This window comes from Vanessa cardui, chromosome 17 (assembly GCF_905220365.1).
Source record: "Vanessa cardui chromosome 17, ilVanCard2.1, whole genome shotgun sequence".
NCBI lineage: Eukaryota > Metazoa > Arthropoda > Insecta > Lepidoptera > Nymphalidae > Vanessa > Vanessa cardui.
The window spans coordinates 4,193,930-4,210,086 of record NC_061139.1 but is presented as its reverse complement, the minus strand read 5'-3'; the positions used below and the strand labels follow the sequence as shown (position 1 = coordinate 4,210,086).

At 38.9% G+C, this 16,157-nt stretch overlaps 1 protein-coding gene across 1 annotated transcript in view; it reads left to right on the top strand.

Annotated features, from left to right (window-relative positions):
* Window positions 1-16,157, top strand: part of LOC124536981 (nucleolar protein 58) — a 66,727-nt gene that overhangs the window by 11,434 nt on the left and 39,136 nt on the right. Inside the window, exon 2 of the mRNA XM_047113676.1 lies at window positions 11,261-11,714. Within this exon, the coding sequence (XP_046969632.1) occupies window positions 11,547-11,714 (168 nt within the window). The 5' untranslated portion in view covers window positions 11,261-11,546. The remainder of the gene's footprint in view (window positions 1-11,260; window positions 11,715-16,157) is intronic.

Sequence of the window (16,157 nt, the reverse complement as noted above, 5' to 3'; positions counted from 1 at the left end):
TTAGCCGTTATTTTTTTCTTTTAATTTTGCTATTTTAATATTTGATTTAAAAACGTATTGCGTCTTTATTTTTATTTAATAGTTTTGGTAATACCAGTATTCGTGTATCACATTATGTGTATTTTGAGTATTTTATTTTGGAAATATACCGAAGTGTAATTAAATGTAAATTGTTTTGGTCGCGGTAAAATAAATAATAATTATTTATCTTTTTCATTAGTAACCAATTCAAATTATTATTTATTTATGTTTTATATAATTTTTTTACAGAAAATATATCGATTAGTGAAATATAATAATATATCTAATCATTACTTTGTGGTAAACCATAAAAGATCATGTTTAAAAATCATGTATTATGAAATATTATGATTGTATTTTAACAATAATATGAAAATATCACTATTTAAAGTTACACAATTCTGCGTTTTTATTTTATAACGACCAGTTAAGTATATAGATCTATTAGCGCCTATTTACTAATGTAAATATTTTTTATGAAATAGAAGTTTAATAACTAAAACCTTATACTTCATAAAAAATATATCTTAAAAAAACATCGCGTAACGGTAACAATACGGAACTTAACGGGTCATTAACGCTACTAAATATTACGCAACAGAATTAATCAACGTCAATCAAAATGTAGAAATAAGGAAATACGCTATTACTCTTGTCATAATTTAAGTTATCTTGTCATAGTTTAAATTTTTATTTATTTATTATCTTTTTTCATTAGTATATATTGATTGAAGTCTTAACATATGTAATGCTTTTATTAATACCATAAGTTTTTCTCTTTATTTGCATATTTGCCAGCCCAATTCTCCGTCCGCCTGTGTGGTCGTCACCGCTGTCCATAGACATTGGAATTTTGAACCATTGTAAGACATCTCTTAATCCGAAATCCTTAATCTTCATAAGGGAGAGGTCCCTTATGTCTGCAATAGACTGGTTCACCCGCCCATCAAACCAGACCCAGCATGTGTATTAGGAGAATATTGCTGGTTGATGAGTGGCTAGCACACAGAGGAACTTTCAGTAAGATCTACTACCAAGTATAAGTTTTGTTTCAAAAACATATTAGGTGTATAAACCACCGGCTTATAAAGATCAATTCTAGCTAACTGGCATGAAACTCATTCGCTAGTATTATTGTTAATTACTCTGTGACATTTATTATGGAATGTATGCATCATAATGTTCGATTATTTACTTTGGTCATTTAAAATAAAAAGTTTTAAAAATGAGATTTGAATTTTTCGTTTCGTTTTTTGATTATAAAAACATAATACTTACTTTTTGATAGTAAAAGTACTAGCATGGGTTTCGGGAACAAAATGCTACTAAGTTGAAAATTACCGGCGAAACAAATCTAGCAGGGCTGTGTATCTGTGTATTTTGTAATTGCTGTAATAAAAAAATAACCATAAGGCTTAATTCTCAAGGCGTGCTAAAATATATTACAAATTACATACATCTTTAAACAAATGTTCTCGTAATCTAGCACTCCCTTTTCGTATAAAAATCAATATCAAAATAAACTTTATTCAAGTGAGCTCTTACAAGGACTTTTGAATCGTCATTTAACAATCAAGTGAAGCTACCACCGGTTCGGAAAGTAGATTCTACCGAGAAGAACCGGCAAGAAAATCAATAGTTACTCATTTCCAACATTTAAAGAAAATACAGTCATGTTAGTTAATAGCTAAGCTCAAGCTTTAAAAAATAAAACATTTCATTTTAAATTGCTCGAATTTATAAACATTTAATCAATAACTAAATGAACGCCAACTTCTGTGTCAATAACCTCTAAACTGTTACCGGCAGACCTACTTACATTAACGATTATGCTCTAGATATAGAAGTTTTACAGAAAAAAAAACTAATAAAAGCATTCCTATGTCGCTTCGAAGCTTTTGATAGTAGTAAAATCGACGTTATATTTGATTTCATCTTGTTACCGTACACTATATTAAAATAGTTTTGTTGTTTGAGTATTTACAATTTAAATTATGCTCAATAAAAAAAAATGGTTTCGAAATTCGTATATTTTGTATGGTATGTAAAAAGTTAGGCCTTTGCCTCAGATAACATTCGAAATTAAATTATAAAAGTACATTGTTTGAACATCGAATACATTCCAAATATTTGTGAAGCTAACAGAATGTTTTTGTGGTAATCATTTCGCCTTCCATTCGTTTACAATATTCTATATATCAATCGGATGACTCTGATATTTTGGTAATATTTGAGCGTCGATACATTTTACCAGATCATTTGTTACCTATTCAGGTCAAACTTTTGTTCGTGCAAAACCTTAATAGCTTAACTATACTTGGCCTTGTGATGTTCAAGTTGCAGGTTCAATTCTGCCCCCTAATGCTATTTACGGAATATCCTTAACTCAAACTTTTTTTTAATGGTATAGGATGGCGGACGAGCATATAGGGCCACCGGATGGTAAGTGGTCATCATCACCCATAGACAATGAACCTGTAAGAAATATTAACTATTCCTAGCATTGTCAATGTGCCCCAAATCTTGGGAACTAATGAAGAACTATGTCATGTCCCTTGTGCCTGTAGTTACACTGGCTGACACACCCTTCAAACCGGAATACAACAATACTCAGAACTGTTATTTGGCGGTAGAATAACTGATGAGTGGATGTTACCTACCCAAACGGGCTTGAACAAAGCCCTACCACTAAGTAAAACTGAGCCCTTTTAAAAATTTATATTATTAATTTTATGAAACATTTTCAAAAGTTGAAAAATTATAAATAAGTAAGAGATGAGGTTAGGAAATTAAGTCCAATAGCAGATTAGTACAAGTTTGTAGGCACACCTATTAAGCCAGTAAAACTCAACTCGTTTTATATATCAAGAGGGCGTGAGATACTTTTCAAATACTGCACGGATTATTTCCAAAATATCGGTTCAACTTTTCCAGCTATTTTCTCTTCAATGTCCATGTTACGCAAGCTATATATTTTTACCAGTATTCGCTAGTAACAACCAGTACGAAAGTAATTTGACCTTTGCATCTTCTCAAGGGCGATCTAATAACTCAAATATAAGATAAATACATCTCTGTATAAGGAAATACGTATAGCTGCAATTGTATGCAATTTATCCCCTGAAACAACGAACATAGAAAAGTACATAACATTGAAACTTAAAGAAATCAGTGTTATACTGTTTCGATCTTCAAATGTGTTGTAAAAATGATATAAACAACACAATGTTACATCATTTGAATTGCATATACCTTTTTTTATTTTAAATTTTTTTTTTGAAATTTATTAATTACCAAATTTATATATTAATAAGAATATAACATATAACAGTTCAATTCCCTTTTCACCTCCGTTCGTCGTTCAATTTTGAAATGCTTAATGATTATTATTAATATAATTTTTAAATAAGAAACATGCAATTCATGCATGTTTTGATCACATTTTCCATAGTCATTATCGTCAAATTTCAGCCATTGCCAAACTAATAGTGTACGAGTATACAAAACTATTTTCAATGTTAAGCAACCTTCATGGAACGCCTATCACTCATGTTTGTTGGATTATTTTAATCCATTTTCATAACTATAACGAACAGTGTCAGTTTTTTAAAAATGGAATGGTGCACAATAATCTTATTTATACTGATAGATTTCAGGATTACTTTTTACATAATTACGTTTAGTACGACACAACTTAGATGTAGCATCGGAAAATGCAAATAGAAACAGCTCCCTATCGCGCCATTCGACGCTATTCTTCGCTATACATTATCGTCAGTTCAGCCATATCAACGTGTCAAATTGACTATATTAGGTCATATGATATTACAATTTACTACGTATTACGTTTGTGTAAAGATCATATTCACGTATGAAATAAATATTGATAATTTGAGATAGCGTACGATTAGGATTTGATCGGTTTTACGAATTTTGCCGATGCTACATCTAAGTTATGTCGTACTATATATATAAATACGAACTTTGTCAAAATTGAAATAGTATCGTGACCCAATCGATAACCCCATCGTTTATTGACTTGCGAACTGGCACGGGGTTACACAGGACAGAAATTTTAAGCAAGTCACTTATTCCACCCGTATATACTTCAAAGGACAATTTAATTCTTATGTTATGTAATGTCATAGATTCAACTCGAAACCTTTCAGCGCTTCCTCCAAGCTATCAAGGGTCAATTCAATTTTAATTCATGTCATTCAGGAATCTTTTTAGGAAGTTACCGTCTCGTAAAGGACAAATTCGATTCAGTTTAATTTTAGTTCAATATTAACTTAATGTTATTCAGGAAATGGAGCTTTGCTTAAATCAATAGTCGTAAGGACGACGATCCTGAAAATATTTTAATACCCCAAATAGATTTGGAAGCAAGTATTGAGAAACAATGAATTATTTGGATTGGTTATAAAGTAATCCATTGGGTATGCTAACTAAGTACCCATTTTGTCTTTTACTAACACGTAAAGGAGAATAATAATGAATACAAAATGCACGAATTTATCTCGTAACTTTATTTATCTGTTTACAACACCGGCATCATTTTACGTCTTTATCTTCGTTTACAGCTTTTATTTGGAATGTTAAACTTTACTTATTAAATGTAAACGGCCTATAGCTTCTTCTTCGGTAAATCTTATAAAGATACAAGTTGTTGCCTGCATACTTCGCAATTTAGATGTTGGTCTTGAGGTGATACATATGAAAAACAACCTATGTCCTTCATTGGAGTTCAAACTTGTTTCATCCCAAATTTCATCAAGTTCGGATCAGTTGTTTGGCTGTTTAAGAGCAACTACACAGACAGAGATTCTTACTTTCGCATTTATAATATTTATATATGTAAAGAGAAAGGTATTTTTCTTTAATTTGTATTTCGCACATCAGCCGTCATCGAACGCATCATGCCAACCAAATTCTGTTAGCTATGAAAAATATTAATATAGAAGCAATCTTAGAAAAGTAAAGAATCTTGTAATTTAGGAACAGACATTGGTAATAATAACATTATATGTCGTTTCTATTACTGGTGCGAAAATATTATTTTTTGTAAAGCAATACTAACTTATTTTATTTTATTTTCAACCGACTTCCAAAAGGAGGAGGTTATCAATTCGTCTGTATTTTTTTTTTATGTTTGTTACCTCATAACTTTGTTTGAAAGGTAGTGCTTCCCGTGGGGTCCCATTTTTTTTTTATTTTTTTTCCGATGATGGTATCCATATGAAAACGACATAAGTCTTAAATTTGCATTGTGTATATGCGCGACAAATAGGTGAATAACTGAAAATAACCTTAACCAATTTTGATAATTCTTTTTTTATTATAAAATATATACTTCAAGGGTAATTTGGTGAAAGTTTGGTAAGGTTCTGAGTACAGGATCCATGACAAAGTAACGGAACGGAAGGGAACGGAACAATTCTGAGGAGCACGTTAGCGATACTCAGTCGAATCTTTTATTTATAGGTTATTTGGATATTTGAGTCACCTTCCGTAATGTGGTTATGTTTATGTAATTATCATAGTCGAATATTATAATCAACTAGCTACCCACCCCGGCTTCGCACGGGTGCAATACTGATACTACATATACTACAGAATTTGTTTATTTACGACATCATATCGCAAACTACTAAAATTATCAGTGTTTCTTTACTATATTGTTCATGTATTATTTACACAAACCTTCCCCTTGAATCACACTATCTTTAAAAAAAAACCGCATCAAAATCCGTTGCGTAGATTTAAAGATATAGGGACAGAGAAAGAGACTTTGTTTTATACTATGTAGTGATGGAACTCCTATACGGCTCGCAGTTAGGGTGCGATATGGGCCCTCCGTTAGCTGCGGATAAGAGGCGGGAGGTGGCGCAGCAGAATGCTACGCCCTACACGCAGGCCGAAAGCTGCACCCGCGCCAAAACGGGCGCCACCTGCTGTTCCGACGGCATCTATTGCTGGTCCCTCAGGCGTCCAGCCTACGTCGGAGATAATTCCGCCACAGATGGTCCAGGAGGTGTCCTGGTCCACTGTGGTTAAAAAGGGAAAGAAGGGAAAGCCGGCTTCCCTTCCGACTGTTGCAACCACAGTTGCGCCTATGGTGCCTAAGGCAGGACAAGCAACTAAGCCTAAGCTGTCCGCACCTCGTACAGCTGCAGTGGTATTAACTCTGCAGCCGGAAGCGGAGAAGAAAGGCATCACGTATGCTCAGGTCTTGGAGCGCGCTGAGCAGAGCGTGAAACTCCAAGACCTTGGGATCAATGGTGGGCTCAAAGTTCGACGCTCAGCGACGATGGCCAGAGTGTTGGAGCTGCCGAAAGCACAGACGGAACAGGCAGAGAAACTAGCCGACAAGCTCCGTACGGTGCTGGATGGAGTGGCCAACGTTGCTCGCCCCATAAGAAAGGTGGACATCAAGGTGACAGGGTTAGACGACTCCGTCACTAAAGATAAAATTATTGCCGCAGTCGTTCGCGAGGGGAGTTGCCCCGCTGAAACGGTAAGGTGCGGGGATATTTCACGAGGACCTGGTTCCATGGGTATGGTCTTCGTGTCTTGTCCAATAACTGCGGCAAAAAAGCTGGCTGACACCGGTCGTCTTTTGGTTGGGTGGAGCTCGGCCAGAGTGTACGTGATGGAGCAGCGCCCTCTGCGCTGCTACAAGTGCATGGGTCTAGGCCATACAAGGTTGCTCTGCCCATTCAGTGCGGAACGAGGAAGCCTTTGCTACCGGTGCGGCGTTGATGGACACAAATCGTCTACATGTACCGGGAAGCTGCGCTGCGTAGTATGCGCAGACGCCGGCAAGCCCTCCGGGCACGTGACGGGGTCTAAAGAATGTAGCCCCCCCATCACGAAAGGTAAGGTGGCCCTCGCTACTCAGACTACCAATAACGTCGGACGACGCCAGGCTGAGGAGGAAGCTGCAATGTCAACATGAGCGCAGACTTCAGCTTCCTTCAGACGAATATCAACCACTGCGCCGGGGCTCAGGATCTTCTACTGCAGTCCATGGCGGAGTGGCAGGTAGACCTGGCGGTGGCCTGTGAACCCTACTACGTCCCTCCCCTACCTCACTGGCTGGGAGACTTGGACGACACCGTAGCGGTCCTCACGAGGAGCGGAACGGGGCCCCCCCTCTCACTCATCGAAAGGGGTTCGGTCTACGTAGTCGTGGGATGGGGGGAGTACGTCGTCGTCGGGACGTACTTCTCCCCTAACCGCAGCCTGGCTGAGTTCGAGACCTATCTCGGCTTGGTCAGAGCTGCGGTGGTCAGGCAGTCGCCGAAACCGATAATGGTTCTCGGCGACTTAAACGCGAAGTCGCGTGCCTGGGGTAACCCTGTCACGAATCCGCGAGGGAGGGCCGTCCAGGTGTGGGCCCTGCTCTCCAACCTGTCCCTTCTCAACAGGGGACAGGTTCACACCTGCGTTCGCCATCACGGGGGTTCCGTGGTGGACGTTTCGTTCGCCACTGCTGTCGTAGCACGTAGAGTGGTTGATTGGAGAGTGGAGGAGGAGGTGGAGACTCTATCGGATCACCGGTACATCCGATTTAAGATCTCCACTTCTCGCAGGCCGGCGGAACCCCAGAGGGTGCCGACCACGTTGCCGAGGTGGTCTCTCGGCCAGGTCGATCGAGAGCTGGTCAAGGAGGCCGCAATCGTGCAGCGGTGGGGTTCCGCAGCGAGGAGGGAGGGCGCCAGCGCAGAGGAGCTGGCAGGCCGGATGCGCAGTTCACTCAAGGAAGTCTGCGATGCGGCCATGCCTCGGACCCGGCGCAGAGTTCCGCGCACCGGAACTCCTCCTTCGCCTGGTTGGGGAACTCTTCCCCCATCCAGGCGAGCACGTCCCTCCGCAGATGGCGCCCCGCTCCGTGACCGAAGACCCAGTGGTTTCACCACTGATTACGGAGCGGGAGATGGAGATGGCCCTCGGTCGCCTGAGGGCCAGGAAGACGGCGCCGGGTCCGGACGGGGTTCCAGGGCGTATTCTGTGCGACGCCCTGGAATACCTAGGTGCAAGGCTTCGGGAGCTATTCGACGAGTGTCTGTGCAGCGGGCAGTTTCCGAAGCCTTGGAAAGAAGGGAAGTTGGTCCTGTTGCCGAAGGAAGGTCGGCCGTTGGATTCCCCTTCGGCATACAGGCCAATTGTGCTGCTGAACGAGACGGGAAAACTCTTCGAAAAGGTCCTCGCAGCCCGTCTCGTTCAGCACCTCGAGGAGGTCGGTCCGGGTCTCTCGGAGGCGCAGTACGGATTCAGGGCGGGCCGATCGACAGTCGACGCCCTGAATGCCCTGAAGACTCGGACGACGGAAGCGGTGGCCCGGGGGCAGGTCGTCCTGGCTGTGTCGCTTGACGTGGCGAACGCCTTCAACAATCTCCCTTTCGAGACGATACGGGAGGCACTCCGATACCATGGGGTGCCGACCTATCTGAGGAGACTGCTGGAGGCGTACCTCCAGGACAGGGAGATCCTCTGGGCGGGGGTCGATGGGAGGATCGTCCGGCATCGAGTGGGCTGCGGCGTTCCACAGGGGTCTCGGCTCGCCCAATTCTATGGAACGTCGGTTTCGACTGGCTCCTGCGGGCTCCCGTCCTTCCCGGGATGGGGGTGTTGTGTTATGCTGACGATACTCTCGTCACGGCGATTGGACGGGACTTCCGGGAGGCGGCTCGCCTTGCCGAAGTCGGAACGGCTCTCACCGTGGACCGCATGGGAATGCTGGGTTTGAGGGTCTCCATATCCAAAACGGAGGCCCTCCTCTTTCACGGTCCACGAAAAGGACCCCCACGAGGGGCGAGTATCACCGTCCAGGGGACGGTTATCAAGGTGCAGGCCCAGATGAAGTATCTGGGCCTGATCCTGGACGGACGATGGAGCTTCGGGCAGCATTTTGTTCATCTCGGTCCAAGGCTCATCAACGCCGCTGCCGCTCTTGGTCGCCTCCTTCCGAATGTGGGAGGGCCGGGGTCGCTATGCCGGCGTCTTTATTCCGGCGTAGTGAGGTCGATGGCGCTGTACGGTGCCCCGATCTGGATAGACGCCCTCACCGCTAAAAATCGGGCTCTGCTGCGAAAGCCGCAGAGGGTCATAGCGGTGAGAGGCATCAGAGGGTACCGTACGGTGTCATGGACTGCGGCGACACTTCTCGCGGGCGATCCGCCCTGGGAGCTCCAGGCGGAGGTGCTCGCGGAAGTGTACCGGTTCCGGGTCGAGGCGAGGGACCGCGGCGACCGTCCAGGGTCGGCGGAGATCGGGCGGATCAGGGCTCTAGCCCAGCAAGCCCTGATCGCCCGATGGCAGGAGGATCTGGGGACTCCCACGGCGGGCCTAGCGACAGTGGAGGCGATCCGTCCCCACTTGAGTCGCTGGGTCAAGAGGAAGCACGGCACACTGTCGTATAGAATGACGCAGGTACTTACCGGACACGGATGCTTCGGTAAGTACCTGCACGGGATAGCGCGGCGGGAGGAGTCACCCTCCTGTCACGAGTGTGGTGCGCCAGTGGACACGGCGTACCACACCGTGTACGAGTGTGCTGCGTGGGGGCCCCAGAGGCACATCCTTGCGGCGACTATGGGCGGAGACCTCTCGCTACCGAGCGTTATCAACACCATGCTCGGTAGCGAGGTGTGCTGGTCAGAGATGCGCTTCTTCTGCGAAAGTGTCATGTCGCAGAAGGAAGCAGCGGAGCGGGAGCGGGAAAAAAATGCCGCCGCTGACTCGCTCCGCAGAAGACGACCGGGGAGAAGGAAAAGGCTCTACGCGCATCTTCTCCCTCCGCCTCAATAGGCGCCGTAGGGACCAGGGGGGGTCCCAGTACCCTGGGAATCCCCCCTAGCTGTTGAAGGCCCGTATAAGCGGGCCGACCGCCAGGGCGTCACGGTAGCATGCGTAAGCGATCCCGTGGCGTCCGCCGAAAGACGGAGAGGGTACCGCTGGTTTTTTAGTGGGTAAACCCGGTGTGCTTGGGCGCACTCGGCGTTCAGGGCTCCGGGGAGTCCCACACACCCCCCCACTTTCCATCACGTGGGGGAAGCGCGCAAAGCGTTTTTCCAGCGTAATAAAAAAAAAAAAAAAAAGGGTGCGATATGGGGCAGAATTTCTTACTATCTTTAATCAAATTTTGTGTATGTGATGTGATGTCATATGATATCCGAAATATAGTTGATCTTTTTCAAAGTTTTTTTGCTGAGATCGATTACAGCTCTTTCGAGGGATTCTTATAGTTTACGCCGCGTGACGTATTAAATCCGCATTTTCGAAAGTCTATTTTTGCTTTATTCGCAAGTTTCCTTTGAAATTGTCCTCGAACTAGTTTCTGACTCATATAAACGGAACGCTTAATCTATCCATATTAAAAAAAATTAGTTAGTCAACATCAGCTTCACTTAAAATCAAAAAATAAATAAAAATTTTAACAAAAAGAAAAACCGACTTCAAACAAAACACTATTTTAAAACAAATGAATATGCACGAATAAATCTTTTCTTACAGAGAAACTCAATTGTGTTTCATTAACTGTGTCATCCTAATAATAAAGGAAGAAAAATAATCTTATATATGGATGATTATTAATGTTTGAGAATATGTTGTTAAGTTACCATTGATTTGAAATTATTTTATTAACCAACTCTCAACGTTTTTAAGGCTGCGTCACTAACTATTTATCTACCTTTGTCACTCTCTCATGATATCGGATAAACAAATACGTAATATAAAGTTCATTGAACTGCGTCTAAATTTTTTATAAATGTTTCATCCCAATTCTTGTTTATCCTTATTTAACACAGTTACAGTTTTTCATATAGGCGCGCTGTCAACGTCGCTCCCTTTAGGAAGCGATCAATCAAACTATTCCCGTGCTATTACCTCTATTTTGGGTTTCAGCAATTACCCTCGAACGGCAACTTTGTTAAAAACTAATTTACCGCCTAAATCGATTGCTCCGACGACGCTGACGTCGGCTTGATTGAAACTTGCGATGCTCATATTTACTATTAAATCGGAAATCCTATTAATCTTATAGTTTACCTCAATTATTCATCCTGATTTAAAGTTGACCTATAAATACACAATATACGTTTTCCATTGTAACATAAATTGAAAACTTTTTTTTGTAATGCCTGTATAATAAAACTCAGCATTAATCAACGAAAGTAGCCGCTACTATATTGTGCATTATGTTATAAGTAAATACGTTTTTCTTTTGTTTCAGGTTGAAGCGTAATACTGTGAAGAGCTATGTAAATAAGGTCTATTACTAAAGCAATAATATAAACTAATAACCCCATTAAGGACGCTGTAGAAAGTGCTAAAATAGTAATAGTTATTTTAAAAAAGTATCTTCCATTAAAAAGTAGAGATAAAGATAAAATAAACTGTGCAAAATGATCTCAAAGGTCCGCACCGCGAAAATTCAATTACATAAATTGAAGATTATCTCATCGAGTACTGTCGAGGGAAAAAGTGTTGCGAATTAAAATTTGAGAAATGTTAACAAAATGCCGCAGCGCGCTTCGTCATCGTCCAGCTTGATGCGCCCTTTCGTGGTGCTCGCTTTGCCCGGAATGTACTTGCTGTACAAGTATAACCAGTACCGACAGCAGCAAATGGAGACCGCGAGGCGCCGCGTTACCGAGCGGGAGCTTATGCACCTCAACACTAAAATCGTAAGTACTTCTGTCATTGAGTGTACGTTGAAAAAAAAATTACCTTCAAATTTGCAAAATTAGGTCAAGTTTTGTTATTTATTTTCGTTTCAAAACTAGGAATTCGTCAAACGGTAATTTATAAACTCTTCTATTACTCGTTAATATTTTACAAATACATAAGTAACATAAATATTCAATGCTATAGATTAGAGTTATGTCTAGTTATGACATTTAATATGGCAGTTTTGCACTATCTATATGCATAGGTACAAGAACATACATAGATGGATAAACGCAGAAGTATGCGTTATCGTAGCATATATGTTTATCGTACATGATCGTGAAATTTTTTCGTATGAAAATTTAAGAATTCAATAAAAAAAATTTTTTTATTAAGTAATAAAGCAACTTTCTTTACTTATAAATCAAGCAATGTATAATGATATTATTAATTTTGGATTTAATCAATATGACGACGTATTTTCATTGTTACTAGGATCGTATGACATCAAAGAACGCTTGAATAAAAAAGCAGTGATTTATGTAGTTTAGTTCGAAAGAGCTCAACTTCGCTAATGGGACACAGATGGATGGATATCGGTACATATCTACAATCGATTAAAACCTAGATATACTATTAATTTCAGACATATAACAGTAACAATACAATTAATTAAAGTCTAGCAAGCCAGCTTCGCACTGGTGCAATACTGATACTAAATATAATATACTACATAATTTGTTTATTTACGATATCACATTATAAACTAAAATTATCTGTGTTTCTTTATTATATTGTTCGTGTATTATATACAAAAACTTTCCTCTCAAATCACTCTATCTATTAAAAAACACCGCATCAAAATCCGTTGCGTAATTTTAAACAAATTTCATAGAAATTCTGCCTCATGTTTATTCCATCAACCCGCATTGGAACAGCGTGGTGGAATATGTTCCAAACCTTCGCCTCAAAGGGAGAGGAGGCCTTTAGCCCAGCAGTGGGAATTTACAGGCTGTTGTTGTTGTTGTTGTTGAGGATACATAATTAGAGACACGGGTAAGCGACTTTATTTTATATTATGTGATGATAATAATGATGATTACAGATTATAAAGTACAGTTAATCAGGTATTCTATTGATTATGAAGCCTCGTTTTTTTTGTACGAGACTAATAGTTATATATGAATCAAAAAAGCTCTGGCAAATCACGCAAAATAATGGTCATTTTTGCGTAGAGCGAATGGGCGCGCCGCAGCACGCAATGTGGTGTGTGGCCTTTCATGACTGAAACATCTATAGAACAATTTGGTCAATATTTATTCACGCTAGTAGAAAAATATTTAATTACATAAAACTATTTCACATAATATATAACACGTTTTCCAGTTGACTGCCGTTTTTTGACTGCCTCGTTATTTTAGTCACTAGATCTAGATAAGGCTATAGATCCTAAGGTCATGAGTTCGAACCCCAGGTTGGGCCAATAATAAGCTATTGATTTATTCTAAAGAAACTTCTCAACGACAATGTCAGCCTCAGTCTGTAAGTTGGCACTCTATTCGCTACCATGAAAGGAACGGAAAGAACGTAAAAAATAATTTGATCCTGCATATGAACTCTATCCAGTAATGTCAGGTTGTTCCATTAGATTATATAATTGATTGGATATAGAATGCACCTGCTTTTGCACACACGTACGCTGTAATATATCCTGTTGGCTGGTCTCGGTTGGCTTGTCGTGGCCGAAGTCGGTCAGTATCAACAAGATACTCACTACCATACTACTACTTCAACACTGATAACTTGATACTTGCAGTTCACCTTGCAAGAAGAATAATATACTGACAGCAATATCAAATGTACGCGATTACACTTTTTATTTTACTTTATATGGATTTATAATTGAGCAAACTTTTTTTAAAATTTTTGTTAAATTCAATCCATTATTACTAGCAAAGATCATTATTGTATCCTATGGTCATATTGTTGTAATTGTGACTGAATTTCTCAATTGTTATATAAATCTGCAATATACTATTAATGTAAATATTATCTTAGGCTGATCAGATATCAATTTAAATTATTCTTTATTTAAAAATTAACCCGAATCATTCTGATTCTTTTGTGCGCGATGAGATACAAAGGGCTTACGGGTTATGTAATCGTATAGACTAACGAATCGACGTTCGAGGGTCGAACAAGGACTTTGTATTTTAACAACATTGGGTATGAACGAGGGAATTTATGTTAAATAATATTATCTAAATAGGTAAATATGTTTAGTTTTTTTTATATCGTAGTATAGTACGCTGTTAATTTTAGTTACTAAAAATAATGAGATATATATTTTTAGTACCTACTTGGAGATATTTATTTAATTGGTTGACTTATTTACTAGCTACTGTTAATTTCTTGCAGTAGTACACATTGCGTACTACATACCGAACATATACATATATTTTTTAGGCAAATGTATAAAATAAAGGTACATACGTTTATTTTATACATTTGCCTAAATAATGTTGCCAAAATTAAAATTAGAATAGAGGTATTTAAAAAGGTGTTTATTTTTTAATATTTAAAAAAAATGACTGTAAATAAGTAATTTTAAGCAATAACTGAAAAATCTAAAACGGAAAAATTAATCTGAACAAGTTAACAAACAACCAAGGAGATTTCTTACTTTTTACTGACGTTATTAACTCGATAAATTAACAAGACTGCTTAGGAAAAACAATTAACCCTATTATGAAGCAGACACGTCGAAATGCAGTCATTGACCCATTCGAATATAAACATTTATTAGAGTTTAATATATAGTAATGATGGTAATTAAATTTATCTATATTTAATATTATAAATGTATAAGTAACTCTGTCTGTCTGTCTGTCGCTCTTATAAACGATAAAACCGCTGAACCCAATTTGATAAAATCAAAATAAACTTTATTCAAGTGGGCTTTTACAAGCACTTTTGAATCGTCATTTAACAATTAAGTGAAGCTATCACAGTAACAGATAGTAGATTTTACCAAGAAGAACCGGCAAGAAACTCAGTAGTTTCTCTTATTCAACATTTAAAAAAGGTCATTTAAAGTTTGGTAAAAACAAACTCGAAATCCAAGAAAGGATATATGCTACATTTTTTAACAACGGATAACAAACACCCTAAACGCGAGCGAAGCCGTGTGCAACTAATAGTAAAGAATGTATACAATCAAATATTTTGCTAGACAAAATTTGAAATCCAAGCAAGTGTCAAGATTGTATGACTTCATAGTAATTCATAGTTAGACTTGTAACTACATCAAACAAGATCAAGGTTCGTAACATTAATGTCTATTATGCGCCCTATTTGACAAACGTCAGAAAAGCCTTACGTAATGTCGCCGTCATGTTAACACACGTCATACTTGCAAATGATTACGCTGAAACCATCTGAAAACATTTATCAAAATTAAGTGCATATTAACCTTTAAATGTTACAATACATTTCACCTGCCATTTTCATTGTTATTATTTCGAGTTTAATATTTAAAATAATGTTATAAATATTACTTATCATATATTTATATAAATTATAAATTCAAATTATTTTTATTCAATCAGAATTGAAGAACTCATTCATAGACAACAAAAGCTAGCAACGATTCAAGAAAGAATTTAGAAAAAGAGATTTGGTGTAATTATCGTTGGAAATAAAATAAATTTATATTCATTTTACATTATGTTTATTTTAATATAAAAATTGATTTAATTTATTAGTATTTTTTTATTAAAAAATTATTGCCAGTAAAAGTATCCGAGTGTTCTTCAAACGCAATATTCTACATTATCAAATTATCCCAAAGGATTTACGATGTTCAGCACGCGATAACCTCTCTTGACAAGATGACATGAAGATTTACCTGGAAGAGCTTTATAATAATTTCCTATGGATAAAGGTGTACATTTTACACAAGGAACATTTAAAATAATCGAGATTTATCTAAAGTACTTTTTAATCTGATTATTATTAATACATGATTATTAAGTTTGTTTTATTTTAAGGGCACAAACATCCACGAATTATTAGCAGTTACACGAATATTAAAGAAAACAAAGGCATTTTATTACTATTTAAAGTGGAGATGGAGAAATGAATGCGACTTATTAGATTAAGGATATTTTTTAATATATTAATATTGGCCTAACAACAACCTACACTCATGTTTAGAATACGTCATTTCATCGTAAACAATGTAGAAAAGCATTCGTAAATTCGACACCGAATAAATTATTCATTTTCACTGGAGAACAAATAATATTCGTATTTAAAAATAAAATCCGAAACTTTTACGATAACTGTGAATGTGGTTCAGAAATTTAAGACCGAGCAATCATTTTTATTTCGGCTCAGCCGCTATTCGAAAGTTTGAACTTTTCGCCTCAGGATTGATGTAAATGATATTCTTTGGGCTA